At 44.4% G+C, this 19,149-nt stretch overlaps 1 protein-coding gene across 1 annotated transcript in view; it reads left to right on the forward strand.

Moving 5' to 3' along the window:
- Nucleotides 1-9,155: 9,155 nt before the first annotated feature.
- The window catches only part of MMRN1 (multimerin 1), a 71,659-nt gene continuing 61,665 nt past the window's right edge, over nucleotides 9,156-19,149 (forward strand). Inside the window, exon 1 of the mRNA XM_064149358.1 lies at nucleotides 9,156-9,684. Coding sequence (XP_064005428.1) covers nucleotides 9,191-9,684 — 494 coding nt within the window. The 5' untranslated portion in view covers nucleotides 9,156-9,190. The remainder of the gene's footprint in view (nucleotides 9,685-19,149) is intronic.

A 19,149-nucleotide genomic window follows, 5' to 3' on the forward strand; every position in this document is an offset into this window, starting at 1 on the left:
GTCACAGAGGTAGAGATTAAGGATGATCAGGTTGAGTCCCTATGGGTGAGAGTTAAGGGGAAGGCCAACAAGGCTGCCATCCTGCTTGGAGTCTGTTCTAGACCACCCAACCAGGAAGAAGAGGTTGATTTATTATTCTTTAAGCAGCTGGAGGCTGCCTCAAGACCACCTGCCCTTGTTCTTGGGGGAGACTTTAACCTGCCAGACACCTGCTGGGACTTTGACACTGCAGAGAAGAAGCAGTCTAGAAGATTCCTAGAGCATATGGAGTACAACTTCTTATCTCAGCTGTTACATGAGCCTACAAGGTGTGCAGCCCTGCTTGACCTGCTGTTCACAAATAGAGAGGGGCTGGTGGGAGGTGTGGTGGTCAGAGGTTGCCTGGAGTCCAGTGACCATGAAATTACAGAGTGAAACCAGGAGGGGCATCAACAGAACCTCCACGTTGGTGGACTTCCAAATGAGTCCACGAAGGTAGGACCTACTTCAAGAAAGAACTCCTGAAGGCGCAGGAACAGGGTGTGCCATTGTGCTGGAAGATGAGCTGACAAGGGAGACAGCCAGACTGGATGGGAAGGAGCTCCTGAAGGGATTAAAGAAAAGAAAGAGGGTGTATCACCTTTGGAAAAAAGGGGAGGTATCCCAGGAAGAGTTCAAGGATGTTGCTAGGTGTTGTAGATAAAAAATGAGAGAGGCAAAAGCCCATTTAGAGCTTAGGCTGCCACTGCTGGTAAGGAGAATAAAACTTGATTCTCTAAGCATATGAATGGCAAGAGAAGGGACAAGGACAACCTCCACTCCTTATTAGATGGACAGAGGAATTTAGTAACAAAGGATGAGGAAAAGGCAGAGGTGCTTAACACCTTCTTTGCCTCAATCTTCAATGGTGGGACAGGTAGTCTCCAGGAGAACTGGCCTCTTGAGCTGGCAGATGGAGACAGGGACCAGTATAGTCCCCCTGCAATCCAGGAGAAAACAGTAAAGGACCTGCTGAGCCACTTGGATCCTCACAAGTCTGTGGGACCAGATGGGATCTATTCTAGGGTGCTGAGAGAGCTGGCAGATGAGCTGGCCCAGCCACTCTCCATCAACAGTCCTGGCTCACTGGAGAGGTCCTCGGAGACTGGAAGCTGCCAAAGTGATGCCCAATCCACAAGAAGGGCCAGAGGGAGGAACTGGGAAATGACAAACCTGTCAGCCTGACCTCAGTGCCAGGCAAGGGCATGGAACAGGTCACCTTAAGCGCCATCACACAGCACCTACAGGATGGCCAAGGGATCAGGCCCAGCCAGCGTGGGTTTAGGAAGGGCAGGTCCTGCCTCACCAACCTGATCTCCTTTTATGATCAGGTTATCTGCCTGGTGAAGGTGGGGCAGGCTGTGGATGGAATCTACCTGGACTGCAGCAAAGCCTTTGACACTGTTTGCCACAACAAGCTCCTGGTACAGCTGGCAGCTCATGGCTTGGACAGATTCACTTTGATATGGATCAGGAACTGGCTGGAGGGCCAGGCCTAGAGAGTGGTGGTGAATGGTGCCACATCCAGTTGGCAGCTGTCATTAGTGGTATGCCTCAAGGATCAGTGCTGGGCCCAAGTCCTGTTCTGTATCTTTATTGATGATCTGGATGAGGGGATTGAGTTAAGTTTGCAGATGCAGACCCAGCAAGGAGCAGGTGTGGACATGTTGGAGAGTAGGAGAATCCTGCAGAGGGACCTTGACAGGCAGAGCAGAGGCCAGTGGGATGAGATTGAACAAGGCCAAGTGCAGGGTTCTGCACTTTGGCCACAACAACCTCAAGCAGCACTGCAAGCTGGGGACAGTGTGGCTGGAGAGCAGCCAGGCACAAAGGGACCTGGAGTGCTGCTAGATAGTAGCTGAACATGAGCCAGCAGTGTGCTCAGGTGGGCAGCAGAGCCAATGTCATCCTGACCTGTATCAGGAACAGTGTGGCCAGTAGGACAAGGGAGGTTATTCTTTCCCTGTGCTCAGCACTGGTCAGGCCACACCTTGAGTGCTGTGTCCAGTTCTGGGCTCCTCAATTCAAGAGAGATGTTGAGATACTGGAAGGTGTCCAGAGAACGGTGATGAAGCTGGGGAGGAGCCTGGAGCACAGTCCTGTGAGGAGAGGCTGAGGGAGCTGGGGGTGTGCAACCTGGAGAAGAGAAGGCTCAGGGCAGACCTCACTGCTATCTACAACTACCTGAAGGGAGGTTGTAGCCAGGTGGGGTTGGTCTCTTCTGCCAGGCAACCAGGAACAGAAGAAGGGGACACAGTCTCAAGTTGTGCCAGGGCAGGTCTAGGCTGGATATTAGGAGGAAGTTCTTGCCAGAGAGAGTGATTGGCATTGGAATGGGCTGCCCAGGGAGGTAGTGGAGTCACTGTCCCTAGAGGTGTTCAGGAAAAGACTAGAGGAAGCACTTAGTGACATGGTCTGGTTGATTGGACAGGGTTGGGTGACAGGTTGGACTAAATGATCCTGGAGGTCTCTTCCAAACTCGTTGATTCTATGATTCTATGACAAGTGGCTACAATGGTCACCAAAGATCAGAACCTCCACCACACTTGGGAGACAGTACAGAGAAGGAAATGGCCAAGGTTAGAGCTCTGGCCCAATGAGTTGTTTCATTTGCTCTAGGAAAATCCTAGAGTTTTTTGGCATGCTTGCATCTCAAGATCAACACTAGAAAACACATTCCAGGAAGAGGTCACAGGTTCTTTCTTAAAAACCAATCCAGGCCACTGCCAGTTCCCGTTTACCTGATGCCAACTTGGCTTCAATGATAGGCTGGAGTTAGGCCAAAGCAGAGAGCAGTCTCCTTTGTCAGCTGCTCCTCCATAAAGAATCTTTTGACACACAAATGTTTCTAAAGGCTAAAAACCTGCCCACAGGCAAAGGAAAAGAATATCATGGAATATCCTTTCAAATCACAGCCATTTCATGACACCTCAGCAAAGCTATACTCAAATACCATAGGGTATTTTGTTTGCTTAGTTTGATCAAGAGTGATGCTGATGTTGTAATACGATTCCCTGCCTTAGCTGCATTTTGCAGGTGAGTCATGAAATCCACTAACAACTCATGCTGCAACCATGCAAACTTCACACACTGAGCTTTAACTGGAAAATCCCTCTGCTTCTATGTCCTTTCTACACAAAATAATGATTTTTGCTGTTAGCACTATTCTAAGCAGAGTAAGATTCAACAGAGTTATTTTCTGAGTGAGGCACAGTGGTCTGTGTTATGCAATAAAAATAAACCTAAACAAATTTTATTGATTCATTGAATCTTATTTTAGATATCAAATGTGAACTTCCTGCATTGACTTTTATGGAGAAATATTCTTATCTACCAATTCTGGAGTGCCTAACCTTGTGCATTTGGACTACTCTAAAACTTTAATACTGGCAAACCCGAAAGAGTGGGGATGATAAGGGAACTGTGAGACAGACCATGGCTGAGTAGCAGAGGTGAACTTAGACAGGTTATTAAATAACCTGGAGAATCAACCTCTGCCTAAGTGGTTATGCATTCCAATAAGTGCAGAAAAGAACTAACTTGATGCTCTTTTACAGTGCTTGGGGTGAATTCACAGTCTCTGATGATTGTTCAAGTTGGTCAGTGAGATCTGTCTGAAGTCGCAGTGTACAACATTAGAAGATGTTAAATGCAAGTGTTTTTAAATCCCAGACTTTGGTCAGTTTACTCAGGTTTCATCTTGCATTATGTGGAGAGGCACAGCTGTGACCCTGAAAATATTTGCATTCTTTCTACCACGGTGCCAAACAGGAGTAACTGTTGTGTTGCTTTTTGATGTAATGTAGCCTGCTGATTTAATAGATTCTACAGTCAGGGTTGGAAGGGACCACAAGGATCATCTAGTTCCAATCCCCATGACATGGGAAAGGACACCCTACCCTACATCAGGCTTTCCAGAGCCCCATCCAGCCTGGCCTTAAACACCTCCAGGGATGAGGCCTCAACCACCTCCCTGCACAACCCATTCCAGGCTCTCACCACTCTCATGCTCAACAACTTCCTCCTCACATCCAGCCTGAACCTATCCATCTCCAGCTTTGCTCCATTCCCCCCAGTCCTGTCACTCCCTGGGAGCCTAAAAAGTCCCTCCCAGCTTTTTTGTAGGCCCCCTTCAGATACTGAAAGGCCACAAGAAGGTCACCTTGGAGCCTCCTCTTCTCGAGACTGAACAGCCCTAACTCTTTCAGTCTGTCCTCATAGGAGAGGTGCTCCAGCCCTCTGATCATCCTCGTGGCCTGTCGGGGTCCGGAGGCTGGCGAGAGGCGAGATCGGGGCACTGAAGAGTTGAGACAGCAGCTTCTATGCATCAGTGTGCTTTATTAAGGCAATACAGCAGCTTATATGCTACTTGGAAGAGGCGTGCACAACTTAGTTTGAGATTGGTACAAGTGGAAGGTACAGATTGGCTCAAAGTTATGTGTAAGGCACAGATAGGTTATTCCTTATCAAAACAGCCTGCGGTTCCACCTTAGGGGCTGGCAGGGTCAGCCCCTGGAGCTGTGTCCACCCTAGGGGCCAGCAGGGTCCACCCCTCAGCAGGTGTGCATGGGTTGCTCAGTCCACAGCCTAGCTTCCTTGGAGCCTGCAAGACTCCAAGGACATCTCCCATCACAAGGTCTCGTGTTTACAGCTCATGCCCTGCTGCGGGAGAAATTATCCCACAGTGGCCCTTCTCTGGACATGCTCCAGCACATCCACATCCTTCTTGTAATGGAAGCTCCAGAGCTGGATGCAGTACTCCAGGTGGAGCAGAGGGGGAGAATCACCTCCCTCGACCTGCTGGCCACACTTCTCCTGACGCAGCCCAGGATCTGGTTGGCCCTCCGGGCTGCAAGTGCACACTGCTGGCTCATGCTGAGCTTCTCATCCACCAGCAGCCCCATGTCCCTCTCCTCAGGGCTGCTCTCCAACTAGTCACTGCTCAGCCTGTATTTGTGATTGGGATTGTCCCGACCCAGATGCAAGACCCTGTCTTGCTAAACCTCATGAGGTTGGCTTGTGCGCACCTCTCCAGCCTGTCCAGGTCCCTCTGGATGGCATCCCTTCCCTCCAGCCTGTCTGCTGCACCATAGAGCTTGGTGTGTGGCGGACACAGCTTTAGTGTCCCCCAGGAAGGCAGCTGCCTCTTCAGATTCTATTTCTGCCTCCCAGGAAACTGCTTTTTTTTAATCATCCTGTGCTCTCATAGAAGGTGAGAGCTTCTCCACCCCTCTTGCTGAGCATGTCAATATGTACAGAATCTCAGACTTGTTGGGTGGTGTCATGGAAGGTAGCAGAACACTTTAGCAGGCTTCATTTCTGCTCAGAGTCGTGGCTCACATGAAGCCAGCAATTGCAAATACCAAAACAATATTTCCAGGCCCCTGAGAAGATTCCTCCCTAGGAAGGGTAAAAGGTAAACATTGGTTCTGCTTTGATTTAGGGACCTTGGTTCTCATGCTCAATGGACACCTGTTGGGGGCTGACCCCTGGGTGGTCCTGCAGGTTGTTTTGCCTTAGGGATTGTCCAGTTGTATAGATTGATTATGGCTTTGTACCAATCTGTAAGAATAACGTAAAAATCGCCCGAGCTGGCTGAGCACACCTCTTTTGAAGACTATAAAGGCACCTCGATACCCTCTGGCTCCGAACCCTGCTGAAGGACACCCTGCCTGCACAGGCATGGCTTGCAGCGTTGGGAGCTGCGGCCTGCTCGGCACGAACCCGGCAACGCCCGATCCTTGGAGGCCAGGGCCTACCTCGGCCTGGTCCTGCAGAAGGCTCGGACAACGCCCTGAGCTCAGTAATGCTTCAAACCCTGTTGAACTGCTCTGAACAGTGAGTAACCAACAAACTCTTACTTAAAGACTGAGTGACTTATCAAGACTCAAAAGACCTCTCTTAAAATCACAGACTCTCTTTATTTTAGTCATGCCTGCCTTCTAACCTGCGCGCGCGGACCAAAGAACTTACGTGGGATGGTTACAGGTAAGTCTGGGGAGGGGCATTTTTCGTATTTTAGCAATAAATCTCTTAAGCTTTGCAAATCAGCCTCGCATGTTTTTCCCCATCAATTCCCCTAAACTGCATTCTGCAACAGGTGGAACTATGTGTGTGCAACAGCAAGCCTGACCAAAGACTGCAGAATGGGAACATAGCTTAGGAACCCACGATCCAGCTTCTGCTTCCAGGGCAGCCTTCACACTTTACAGTAAGAGCCTGTGAGGCTGGTCCAGCACGCAAGGATGTCAGGAACACTGGTACCTATGGATTTATGCAAAGGGAGGTAGGCAGCATGGGAGGTGGGAGTTTTCATGGCAATTTTGAACCTTTTCCTGCCTAGGCTTCAGCAAATGCATCCAAGTGCTTATCTTTTCCTAGGTTCAACTTGTACTGAAACAAGGGGCACTTGGATGTGACATAATACTGAAATGCAATCTGTAGTGAGCATGGGATTCAGATCCAGCATGCAGTAAGCTGCAAATGGATATTCTGAGTTTCTTACAGTCCTGAGAGTGTTTTGCTAAATAAAACCAATCTCAAACAATTTTATCTTTTAATCGACAGCAGAGACACATACTAATTAAATCATATTAAAAATGAAGTTTCATTTTGCAGTATTCAGACAGGGAAATAAGCACTGTTGTCATGAAATCTACCAACCATCAAAAGCCAGATTAAAAGTAGAATTAGCACCTGCAGTGGAGTAAGGTGAAGCAGAATCCAAGTTTTGTTTGGTTTTAGGCAATATAACGGTATAAATAACCACAGTACATGGCTGCTGTGATGTTTCTTTTTACAGCCAGATTGCATTTAATTTGCAAATACAGTCAATTCTAATTTGCCCCTCATTTTGTTTCAGGATCTCTAAAAATACGGGATGCCAAATGCTAATTCAAAATCTCAACTAGAGAGCTCAAAAAGAGAAGCACTCACATGAATCAGTTCATGATAGCCTTTAAATTAAATAGTTTGTCACACTTTCTCCTCTGTCTGACGTTTGAATGGCATTTACAAATTCTCACTAGGAATGAGAAAAGGAATGGGACATACAGTCTCCAAAAAGGGGCACAAGTGCATTTCTTTTCCAGTACACTTTATTAGCATATGAGAAGCTTACACTTTGCTGAGAGAATAAACAGAAGAATAAAATCTTAGCAAATGGAACCCCCAACGATTTGGAATGCCTGAAAGGCTAGACTATCACACCTGGAAACTGAAATCACGGCACTCTTATCCAAATACTTGAAGAGGAACAGCTATCACAGTGGTTTATTGGACTGCAATGACATAGTGGTTTGTCCTCCACATCTGGTTTTGTTGTCTACTTATTTGGTCAGTTGTTTGGTGAAAGTAGCTTCAGAAAAGAACTGCAAGTAATTTACTAGCTTCCCCAGGGCATCACTGTTAAGTCATCACACTCCCATGGGATGAGGATCTTGCTCGTGGTTTTTGAGAAGAGGTGATCTCCAAATAACGTGAAGTATGCCTAGAAGATGCTGTTACATTGCCAGGTGTGTAAGGATGCTTACATGGAACTGTTGTCTGTAGCTCTTAGTGCAGCACTTGTGTCAGTGTCCAGAGGGGTTCTGAAAAGGTTGACAATACCCTCTCAGAACAATTTGGTTCCTGACAGGTCTGTTCTGTTAGTGCTTTGTCCCTGCTTTAAAATTTCATGTTACATTTCTCTGCCTGGTTTCTGCAGTAGACACCTTTACCCTTCTTTTTCCTTCAGCAAGACACTAACTTGTAGTCTCAGAGAGCTGCAGAATGGCAGCAGAGAAGGAAAGATTGCTTCTGTTCTCCCCTGACTGCAGTATTCAACCTTGCAGCTACTAAGTATAATTTCACAGAGTAGTATAGATTGGAAAGGACATCCGAAGGTCATCAGGTTCAAACCCAAACTCAAAGCAGGGCTTAGATCACATTACTCAGAGTCTTGTCTCATAGAGTTTTTACTATCTCCAGTCGCAGAGATCTCGCAACCCCTCTGGATAACCTGCTCCAGTATTCATCTATGCTTCTGCTGTAAAAGCTTACCTTTACACTTTATGCTGAATATCCATCTCCCCAGATCTTTTGTGCAGGGCAAGTTACCAATATTTAGCTTCAATTAATATTGCCTTAGGATAATATTAATTGTAAAAGTATAGAATAAAGGAGAAGGAATAGACTTGGTGATTCACAATATTCCTTTTAGTTCTTGTCTAAGGGTGTGATTCAGCTAGCATACTTAGGGGTATGGATTTAGGGGTTCATAAATATGGATCCACATGTGAGCTAGGTGTCCAAACTTCAGTTACAGTCAACAGGTATCTAGGACGGATTCAACTGCTCGTATGTGAGCTTTTAACACCATTTGAAATTACTTCAAGTATCTTGTCCCAGAAGGGACCATTCTGCTAAGCCCATGAAGGTTTTTCTCATACTTTCAATCTTCAGTGGCACCAGACACATATGGGAAATGCTATAGGAACTGTCCATGCGCATCGTTACATGAACTACAGAAAGAGGATGGGGCACCAAGAGCCAGTGGCCTGCAGGCAAGTGATTAATTCAAAGGCTTGTGGTCCAATTTTGGACACAGTGTGAACCTCTTCCTTATGACCTCCCCACTTTTGGTAGCAGTGTACTTAAACAAAAGGAGAAGACATTGCAAATGTTCAGCTCTGTGTAGCACAGCTTGTTTTCACCTAGCTGACTCTTTTTTCAAAGCAAGGGTCACCAGTACAAACCATCCACAGGGCATGTGAAAGTCACTTCTCTTTTCTGTATACATACACGTGAAAGGAAAATTACCTCATCATTTCAGGATTTATCCCTCAGGATTACTTCATGGCACATATTTTTCCACATATCTACTGTGCCATTAATCTTTATCTTTTTTCTGCCTCCTACAGAAACCTTATTTTCTCTCCCACAAAGGCTGACAGGCTCCTGCTCTTCCAGGGGTCACAGGTTGCAGAGGAATCCACAGAAACAGGAAACCAGACTTCCTCAGTCAGTTTTGAAACACCAAAACCTGTTTCCTTTCTACAAAAATAAAGCCTGTCAGGGCATCCTCTGAACAGGCACATTGTATGAGGAATAGCTCAGGAGGAGCAAGTAGCTACAGGACTTCTTGCATGGTAAATAAATGTACGACACTTTGCAGCATTCACAAATCAGCAGAATGAAGATGGTCTTCTTGCTACTCCTACTGCACTTACAGAATGGAAGTATTGGATTTAATACTACAGGGAAGCTCTGGAACACAGGCCGGGGTGGTGAAACCCACAAGAGTCACTCAGATGTGACTCCATCTCCAACTGCAGTTTTGGGATCGCCCCACTCTGAGATCCAAGTTGCTGAAGTGACTGCCTCACCTCCCTTTGCATCTTCAGGGAAGTCTCTGGGAATGAAAGCAGTGAAGAAAACCTCCAATCCTACAACCTCTACTGCAAGCCAGTCAAACAGACATAGTGACGGTGACTTTGACAAAGATAAGATGGAAAGCTCACCTAGCAACAAAAGGGTACAGAGCAATGCTACAGAGGTCTCCCTCCATCGAGAGCTCACTACAAGCCACGATACAGCTACAGAGAAGAGACGTCTTAAGCTGTCATCCCACAGTATGCAGCAGCAAGCCAACTCCAAAGCATCTGGCTTTGAAAGTACCAAGGGAAAGTAAGGAAAGTTACTTAATTTTTCTTGTCTCCTAGGTACTTCTTAGGAATGGTTGCAAGCTGGAAAAAGTCCAAGTAATTTCAGTAAGACAGTTTTCTGGGCTTAAAGGAAGCCCATCTGAACCAAGCTAGGAACCAAAGGAGCAGGATTTACTCAAACTCATGAACTTGTGACAGAGTGAATACTGCAATGTTTTATTCCTTGGTTTGGTTAACTCAAAACCAACAGCAATGTTGGAAACCAAATATATGGGCAGGACAAGGCTATGACAGGTGCCTCCCTATTTTATGCACAGTAAACTTTAGTATATTTTTTAAAACTAATTGTAAGCCCACTTTGTCATTTGGAGTCTAACAAAAAATGACTGTGTTTGCAAACTCCTCCACTAAAATGCAAATACAAGCAATCAAGTATCTGGCAATTCCAAACACCTTGTTCTTTGCTAAAAACTTGTGAGAAGTGGTGGGTGTTGCAGGTGAATGTGCACGTAGAGCTGTGGACCTTTACTCATCATAGTTATTCATAACAAAGTATATCAAGCTGTGCTATCTAGTCATACAGCTCAGCCATTTCCATTGTTTCCCAGTGCCTTTGGTTCTCAATGAGGATGTTAAATACTGACTTTGAGATGTTGCAAGGTTCATTCAATATACGATACATGTTCAGATAATGTTGGAAAACAGAAAAACATAAACATGAAAAATGGAAGACACAAATTACTGTTTTTTTCCCTTAGTCTTTATGGTGAGTGGGTTTCAGTGTATAGATTTCTGCTTTTGACAGTACTTGCCCATATGTTAGAATCCAAAAGTAGGAAAAATGCTTCCACTTAAATTCACACTAAGCAAAAGAATTCACCCCTCAGAAATTCTCCTGCTCTGTATGCCTGAGAGCAAACAATCCTTCAACTCAGAGAAAAGATTCCCATTGACCTGACCACATCTTGGATCACACGAGTGAAATAATGCAGAAAGAGCCACAGGAAAGGAGCCCTTTGCCTCCACTCCAGTGAGGAGCTGTGTTTCTCAGACAGTTTTCCTAGCATGCTTCTTCAGTTGTGCACATCATCTGTAACAAAACCTTACTGTCCTCTTTGGCAGACTGAGTGACCCTAAGTTAAACGGGTTCACTTTATGACTGAGAGCTGATAACTGCATCTCCAACAAAACAGCCCTTAACCTCAGTTAACCACAGAGTTTTTAGAGTTTTCTCAGCTTTTGTCAAGAAAAGTATTCTGGTGAAACCAATCATCAGAAAATCCTGTGAATTTTCAGGCAGTTTTTCCATCTTTGACACAAGAGGAAGCAAAAAACGAGTCTCTGGTGAACAGGGCATCATGTGTTATTTATCATAAAGAGATGTGGTTCCAAGTGCAGATAGGCAAGATAACCTGGTCTTACACTGGCTAGCATCTTGTTTCATGAGCAGTTGAGGAGCAGCCTGCTGTGTAACATGCATCAAGGGCTTTTGGTCATGGTTTGGGGCTTTGTAATTTATTTTATTTTTTAGTGTTCATTGAGCAAGCTAATGATAAAGCTAATGATAAAGCTAGGACTACATACCGGAATTACTGCAATGGGTAGCAGCATTAAACCACAGCAGAAGACACAATGCCGAATCCCCACTGTCCTTCTCACACTGCTGGGTGCCATAGCCTTCATCTGGCAAATGTCTGCAGTTCTAGGTGTGGCTCCATCCTTTCCACACTAAGATCTTCATGTTACAGGCCTTGCCTTCCCACCACACAGAAGTGCTTTTACAATCAGCTAATGCATTTTAGGATTTTCTTCCAGTTTTGCCACTGACCGCTGACCAAAATGTTTCCAGTTTTGCTGTGACTTCACTGTTCTGTTGCCCTTTCTCTATGAATTAGACCTGGATGCATAGCAATTGCCTTTGACTCAAATTTTGTCAGTAAAGTCATGAAAAAGTGCCAAGTCAAACGAGCTCAATTTTACTGATCACTACTGTGTAACATATGGAAAGCTGCTGTTAAAAAGCAATGCGTAAGAGCACAAGCATTTTTAGGTAGTATGCACAGGTGTCATTAATTTCTAGTGTCTGTTTTCTTTTAGAAAAAAAAAATGCATCTTTATTGGAAATAAAGTGAAAGAGATGATGTAAAACTTCCAACAAGGACATTCACCTTTCTGCCAGCTTTACTCATTTAATGCCCGAGCTCAGAGTGAACAACAGCTGATTTCACAGCTGGAAAATGCACTGCTTGTGAGAGATCACAGAAGCATAATTTGCATTGGGTTTTACTTGGAATTAAAGCAAATATTTTGTTACAGATTGTATTCAAAGCAGAATGTTTGAGTGACCTTGCAGGAACTGCACAACTGTCTAATCTTGTACAGCAACCCATTGTGCTAGCAATATGGGTAGAGATGCTGGTGGTAAGAGGCTCCATAAAGGAGGAATAGGAGAGAGAAAGGAGGAAGTCAGAGAGAGACAAGAGGAATAGTTTCTTTCATACTGGAACAGAATCATCCTTGCCAAAGACCATGACTTTATTTAAAGAACTCCTCTCAGGTTGGTTTTTTAGGTTCCAGCAGAACTTCTTGGGGCAGAGACATACTGCAATAGACAGTCAGCTGATGAGGAGTTGTTGTGGAGGGGTTTGAGTCTGTGTTTGGGGTGAGATATGAGGCCGATTTGAAGGTTATTAATTTATTAATATATACAAAGAGAATTTCCCCCAAACTTCTGTACAGCTAACCCACAGAAATTCTTTGTATACAGTTGGTGAAACTATTTTACAGAATGTCTATTTACAGCCGAATGAAGCAAGTTGGTAGAGGTTTTAGAAATGTTCTGGTCAGAGAGTCTTGTGGCATAAAGTGCCACTGGCAAAGTTAATGAAATTCCTTAGCAACTTGAATCAAGAGAGTTCCAATACTCACTAATTGGAAGTCTCAGTATATACATAGTGAAAGTCACGTAGTTGATTTCACGTGGAGCTGTTAGTTCAATTCGAATTGGGGCGCGCTGTCTGAGAAGGTCCCACGGGCACGATCGGGCTGATGCGGCGAGCTGGAGCGGCGGCGGCCGGGAACGCCTCGTTGGATCATCCACTGGATCGGTGCAGAGTGCCGTGGAGCAAAGGGTCACGGAAAGCGAACAAAGGTAGTGGCCCCAGGCAGCAGGCAGGGAGAGGCGAGCGGAGAGAGAATTTGGTGTCCAGAACAAAAATGGTGATATGTTCTTTTCTACTGAGTTCATGTAAGAAATATCTTTCTTAGCCTGAGGAGAAAGACAACTGCAGTATTTAATTGTATAAAGAAGATTAAAATAACAGTGATGCTACAGAGCAAGTAGCACCTGAGAGCCCTGGGACTAGCACACTCATCCTTCCACTCTGAACCCTGTTTTATTAATTACTATTCGAGGCAGCTTCTGAATACATGAGCTATTCATTCAGACTGTAAATTAGCCCCACTATCTCCAGACTGTAGGATGGTTCTACATTACTCTTTTCTTTTAGTATTACATATATTACATACCTTCCAATTTTCACAAAACCACTGAGGATCTTCATAGACTTCCTCTGCCATTACCTTGCATAGTGGTAGAGGTGACAGTATTTTACTACTAAGCGCAGGAAGGTTTAATACAAGGACCAAGGACAGATTTGCTTAGTTGTCACACATGGTTGCAGAGTTGTAATATTTCATTCCCACGACCAGATCTCTGCATTTGTCCCTGGAAATTGTTTTGTCTGTATCAGTTTGGTAGAATTTCAAGTGTAATGACAAATTAAAATGAGTGGTTCAGCTCAGCAGGTGGTTAAAAAAGGCAAGAGACATGGAAACCTCATTTAACTGTGCAGTTAATGCAGGGTTCACAGTCTCTTTTGATCATGTCACTGTTAATGGAACAGAGACAACCATTCTTGAGTTGATTTCTTAAAATTCTGCTTCACCGTGCATTTACAATTCATGGTGTAGGTTTCCACCTCACTGTGACCTGGCAGAAGGAACCTCTTATGCTCATACTTTTGTTGCCTTGGTGGTTAATTGTTAGAGGATGTTTGACAAGCAGTACCTGCTTTGCCTTCATGAGGTTATATTCTGGCCATACAGAAGACCTTTGCAATGAGCCTCTCTTGTCTAGCAGCATCTTGAATCTTCTTCTGATGTTTGGCTGTAAGTCCACAATCTAATTTTCCTCCACGTGCTGCACACAGTATTATTTCCACTGCAGTCCTAAAGACCAAAGCAAATCATTCATCCCTGTGCAGGTACTCACTGCTTCCTTGTAATTTCATCCGTAGAATAAATGGGGCAACACATAATTACACAATTCCATAATGATGCATGTGGCATGGTACCAAAAAATGTAACCATCCCAAGAGAATTTTAAAGCAAGTGCTTTGAGATTGGTGTTGTTTTCTGCTGAGCACAGAAGTAAAAGAGTTAACAGAGGACTGAGATCGCTGATGTGAAGCAACAAACACCTTACCATATCATGAAGATTAGGTACTTAGGGCAAGAGGTACACAAGGTCCCTGTGATTCATACAATTTTTGTTTTTATCATACATTGAAGAATATTTTTCCACTGCCAATGTACCATGCACAGAATGAATCACAGGGTCTGTTTGCTCCAATGTGGTGGTCACTCTGCAAGTGGTTCTAGCACTGGGGTGGGAAGGCCATTTTTTTCTTTAAGGGAGAGAACTGGTAAACACGAGTCCATACAATTCTGTGCTGTAGATGATAATAACTGCTGAAGACCAGACAAAAATTCAGGAAATATCCAAAGTTCTGGTTTTCTGAGACAGCCTTGCAGCAATGATGGCTAGGCAAAGCCATGACAGACTGCTTTCTGTAGCACAGGAAACAACGCTAGGAATAAAGTCACATCTCCACTCAGGTTATATTTGAGACACTTAAAAAGTGCATATAAAAGGCAAAAAAAGATCAGCATCTTCTTTTCTTAGCCTCCTTAGAGTCTGGTCACTTAGTTTTAACATGATCAGATTGACATAAGGCACTGCTGTATACAGACTACTTCTGAAATGTACTCTAACTGCTGAAGTAATGCTCATGATTATTTTTGCTCTTGCTCTTTGTTTTATCTGCAATTAGAAGAGTGAGGACTATGAACAGACTGTTTTCCATCACTACCCATGCCTCTTCACCCCTCTGCACATATGAGGATTAGCATATCAAACTGAACCCCGTGTCAGGATTTATCTCCCAGCCACTGCAAAACAATCAACCCTTTGTAGCATTTCATTTAAGGGACACTGGAAACATCCACTGAAGTCTGCAACAGAAAATGTGCATCCTTACAAATCTGAATGGAATTAACATTAACTGACACTAATTCCTAGAATAGGCAAGGACAAAAAAACAGTGTCAAGGAGTCCCTTTATGTTTTTTAAAGGATTGTCTCTGTTGACAGCTAAAGGACACAAGTGTTTCAAAAGACAGTTTTTAAGCCAAAGCTCAAAGCACCTATTCTAAATTACACTTCTGGTAATTTTCCTGGTCATGAGGAAAAGTCTAGGGGAAAAAATCACTTTGAATTCCATGGACTTTAGCTCAGATGCTATTTGTTCAAGAGCATTGTAAGAAATCAATCAGTGACAGTGTAAAGATGAAGCTCTTGCATGACTAACTGGCAAACCAGGTACAAAGGAACTGATGAAGCATTCAATGAAGATAAATATGACAAGCTGCCTAAAACAACCCTATCAGCAGATTAAAGAGCAACATTCACCTGGAAGGGGGATAGCTCCTTTTTCTTTTTGTCACTTACAATTATTTTATTTTTTTTGTTGGCATCAGTACTCTGTACTTTGTGTCAGTTAGCTGAGAAATAAATTCATGTTCTGGAGTTAAAAAAAATGCAGTGTTAAAACTTTTTAAAGAGCACTTTGCTTGGATTTTCAAATATGTTTTCCTGAATGATCCTCAAAACAGGTTAATGGATATCTTCTCAAAAGTCTGAATTCTGTCTGTGGGAAAGTTTGATTAATTTGAAAGGCTCCGAACACAGAAAGGGAGGTAAGATCTACAAGAGCTGATCTGATTCACCACAGGTCAACTTTTAAAATAAAAACATAGATCAGCAAAGTGCTAGACAAGTGAATATTCTGGATTAATTTTAGCAGCATGAAGTAGAACACATACTCGGTCACAACAGATCCCTAAACTTGGCTGTTTACAGTCCAAGGCTTCAACACGGGATGTACAAAAAATGGAAATGAATGATGAAAGCAGAATATGTGTTTTGCAACAGGCAGGACAAAATGTCAGGACCCTGATGCCTGAAAAAAAAACACATTAAACTAACTTTATGACTCTTCCCACCTGATACTTCATTGTCAACAAGTCAGCTGCTTCTCCACTACAAAAACATACCACATAATATATTTAATAATCACAAACTATACTATACTGCATATAAAATGCACTTTTCAGAGGTTGTCCAGGTTTTCCATTCCAATCACCAAGTAAAACAGACTTCCCTAGTGAGTACAGAACTTTTATTCCAGCTGTGATTTCAGAGCAAAGGAAGATAGGCAATGAAAAAACCAATTAGTTCAGGTTTATAATTTTGCTTTGAACCTGAATTTGTATTTTTGGAAGATGAGTGATGTTCATTTAAAGATGAAGAATTCACTGTATCAAAAAAGTGAGAAGTCTCTGTAGCACCCTAGTGGAATTCAAAGGAAGTTGCTGAAATCAAAACCTGATCTCTCATGCAATAGCAAAACCCCCTGTGACGGTGCTTTCTATATTTGTAATCTGAGTGCTTACATTTTGTTAATATTACCTCTCCTTATCCAAGCTTGGCAGGTTGTTTAAAACAAACTGAAAATATGTAACAGCAACATACTTTCATACAACCTAATTTCAGGACCTATACACTAATAACAGAATGATGGGATCACAGCATGTTAGGGGTTGGAAGGGACCTCTGGAGATCCTCGAGTCCAACCCCCCCTGCCAGAGCAGGAGCAGAGAATCTAGCACAGGTCACACATCCAGACAGGGCTGGAAAGGCTCCAGAGAAAGACACTCCACAACCTCTCCGGGCAGCCTGTGCCAGGGCTCTGTCACCCTTACACTCAAGAAGTTCTTCCTCGTGCAGAGGTGGAACTTGCTGTGCTGCAGTTTTTATTATTCCTTCCCAGATGCATGACTCTGCACTTATTCTTGACCTTCACGTAATAAATCCTAGCTTAAAAGAAGAAAAGGCAAGAAAAAAATTCCTTCCACACCATGTCAATGTATGCACCTAGCCTACTGTATTCAGAAGACCAACCGTACGACCCAAAAGAGATATATATGTATGTGTGTGTATATATATATACATCGTAGATAAACAAAGATCATGGGTTCACAGCACCATAGGAACATTCAGGTTGGAAGGGACCTCTGGCAGTCTCTGGTCTGACCTCCTGTTCACAGCAGGGCCAAGTGTGAGATCAGACCAAGCTGCTCAAGACTTGATCCACTCAGGCAGTGGCACGACCAGCCTGTCTGTGATCTGATCCAGTGCCTGGGTGCCCTCATGGGGAACAAGTTTCTTAGTCTGAACCTCTTTTGCTTCAGTTTGGGTCTGTCTTCTCTTGCCCTCCTACCATGTATTGCCAGGAATAGTCAAGATCCAGCTTCTCAGTAAGCCTTCCAGTAGGATCTGGGATGCTGCTGTTAGGTGCTCTTGAAGCCATTCCTTCCCCTACCTAAACAAGTTCTGGTCCCTCAGCCTCTTCTTTCAAGGCATCTACCAACTTCAGATGCTCATAATACCTTTGTACATCCTCTTTGATGAGGTGTAAAGGACAATATGAAATAAAAACAGGGGTAGAATCAAGATTAGTATTTCATAAACATGGATAAATCGCATACACTGTGAAAGAGGCACAATGATCGAGCCACACATGGCTCCATCTCCAGGTCCTTTTGTATTCCTTCAGCAGGACAATAATCTCATTTTCATGATTCAGTGACATTCAGCTGCACTGATTCAATAGCATTTCTAGTAAAATCCAGGTAATCCAATTTACTGACAGATAAAAATAACTCATTTACAGGTATAACACTAAAAGGGCAGAAAAAAATCTTTATCTGTGTGATGATTTGGGAATTAACTCACCTCCACACATTCACCAGACTAGACTCAGTTGGCTGGAAGTTAAGGAAGCTATATTTATAGCTTAGCACAATTTACAAGTATATATGTGTACAGTATATAAATATTTACAGTTCTACACAAGTAATGCAGAAACACAAAAATCCTTCCTTAAACATTCAGGCTGCAATCCTCTCCCCTCCTCCCTCTCTCCCTTCTTTCCCTCCCCTCAGAAATAACCAGATTAGCCTCCATATAGCTGCAGCGATAAAGATAACAAGAAAGTTAGAGGGAAAAGGGTTAGGTTAGGTTAGGTTACAAAGATCTCATGCAAAGGAGCAAAGGCAGATGCAACAAGCCACAGACTGACAGAGAGCTGAGAAGTGGTGAGTGCCTTATCTGTATTTTGTCTAGTTGTGGCTCTCAGCAGAAGAATGGGTGATATAGGTCACTGTTATTTTTCTCTTCACAGCCAAGGAATTTAATTTCTCTCAGTAAAATATTCCAATTAGCCTCAAATCAGCACACCTGTCACGGTCCAGCTGCCACCCTGGCTCTTGCTGAGTGGCTTCCAGAGCACTGCCAAGGAGCTGTGCTTGCAAGTGGAAGCAATGGTGCGCTGGCGTAGCTGGCAGGTTCTGTGAGGGTTAGTTTGTTTGGTTTTGTTGTCAGCAATGTAATCATAGAACAGTTTACCCTGCAGACCTGCTATGGAAGGAGTCCTCGCAGTCTCACAAACTCACCTGCCCACTGAAATCTTAATTTTTTAATGTTAGTGTAAATTATGTTTTGCTTTCCAGCAACACTGAGTATCACAGCGTCAAGAAGACTGTTTCAAAGCCTGCTGAAGTTCAGTATCTCTTCTGTGAATAGATTCAGAACAATTCCGTCACAGCCCAGACAGCAAGCAGTCACTGCACTCCTTGGCGGCAAACAAATTCCTTTTCTTGTCTTGTTGCCTTCCTGTCTGCAGGCCTTCTGCTCTCCCTGATCGCGTCCTGCGAGCTGGGCAGCAGGCGGCGAGGCAGGGCGGCCGCTGCGGCCGAGGAGCAGCGCTCAGGCACGAAGCTCCGCCCCTCTCTGTGCGCCCATTCACGCGGTCACAGCGCCGGCCTGGCCCAGCCCTCTCAGCCGGCGCCTTGAAGCGGTCAACGGCGGCTTCCCTCTGCGGGCATCGGTCGCCACCTGCCGGCCCTGCTCGGCAGCGCTCCGCCTCGCAGCGCCTTATGCCTTTAGCTCTCCACGCCGTCGCCTCACGACTGCCCCATCACGCAGCCGGCAGCCGTCTGCGCTTTGAAGCGTGGAGGGGGCGCGGCCAGGCGCCGGCAGCGGCAGGCCGATGGTGACGGCAGGGCAGCCGTGGTTTCCGCACTGT

The sequence above is a fragment of the Pogoniulus pusillus genome, chromosome 9, assembly GCF_015220805.1.
Source record: "Pogoniulus pusillus isolate bPogPus1 chromosome 9, bPogPus1.pri, whole genome shotgun sequence".
NCBI classification, from domain to species: domain Eukaryota; kingdom Metazoa; phylum Chordata; class Aves; order Piciformes; family Lybiidae; genus Pogoniulus; species Pogoniulus pusillus.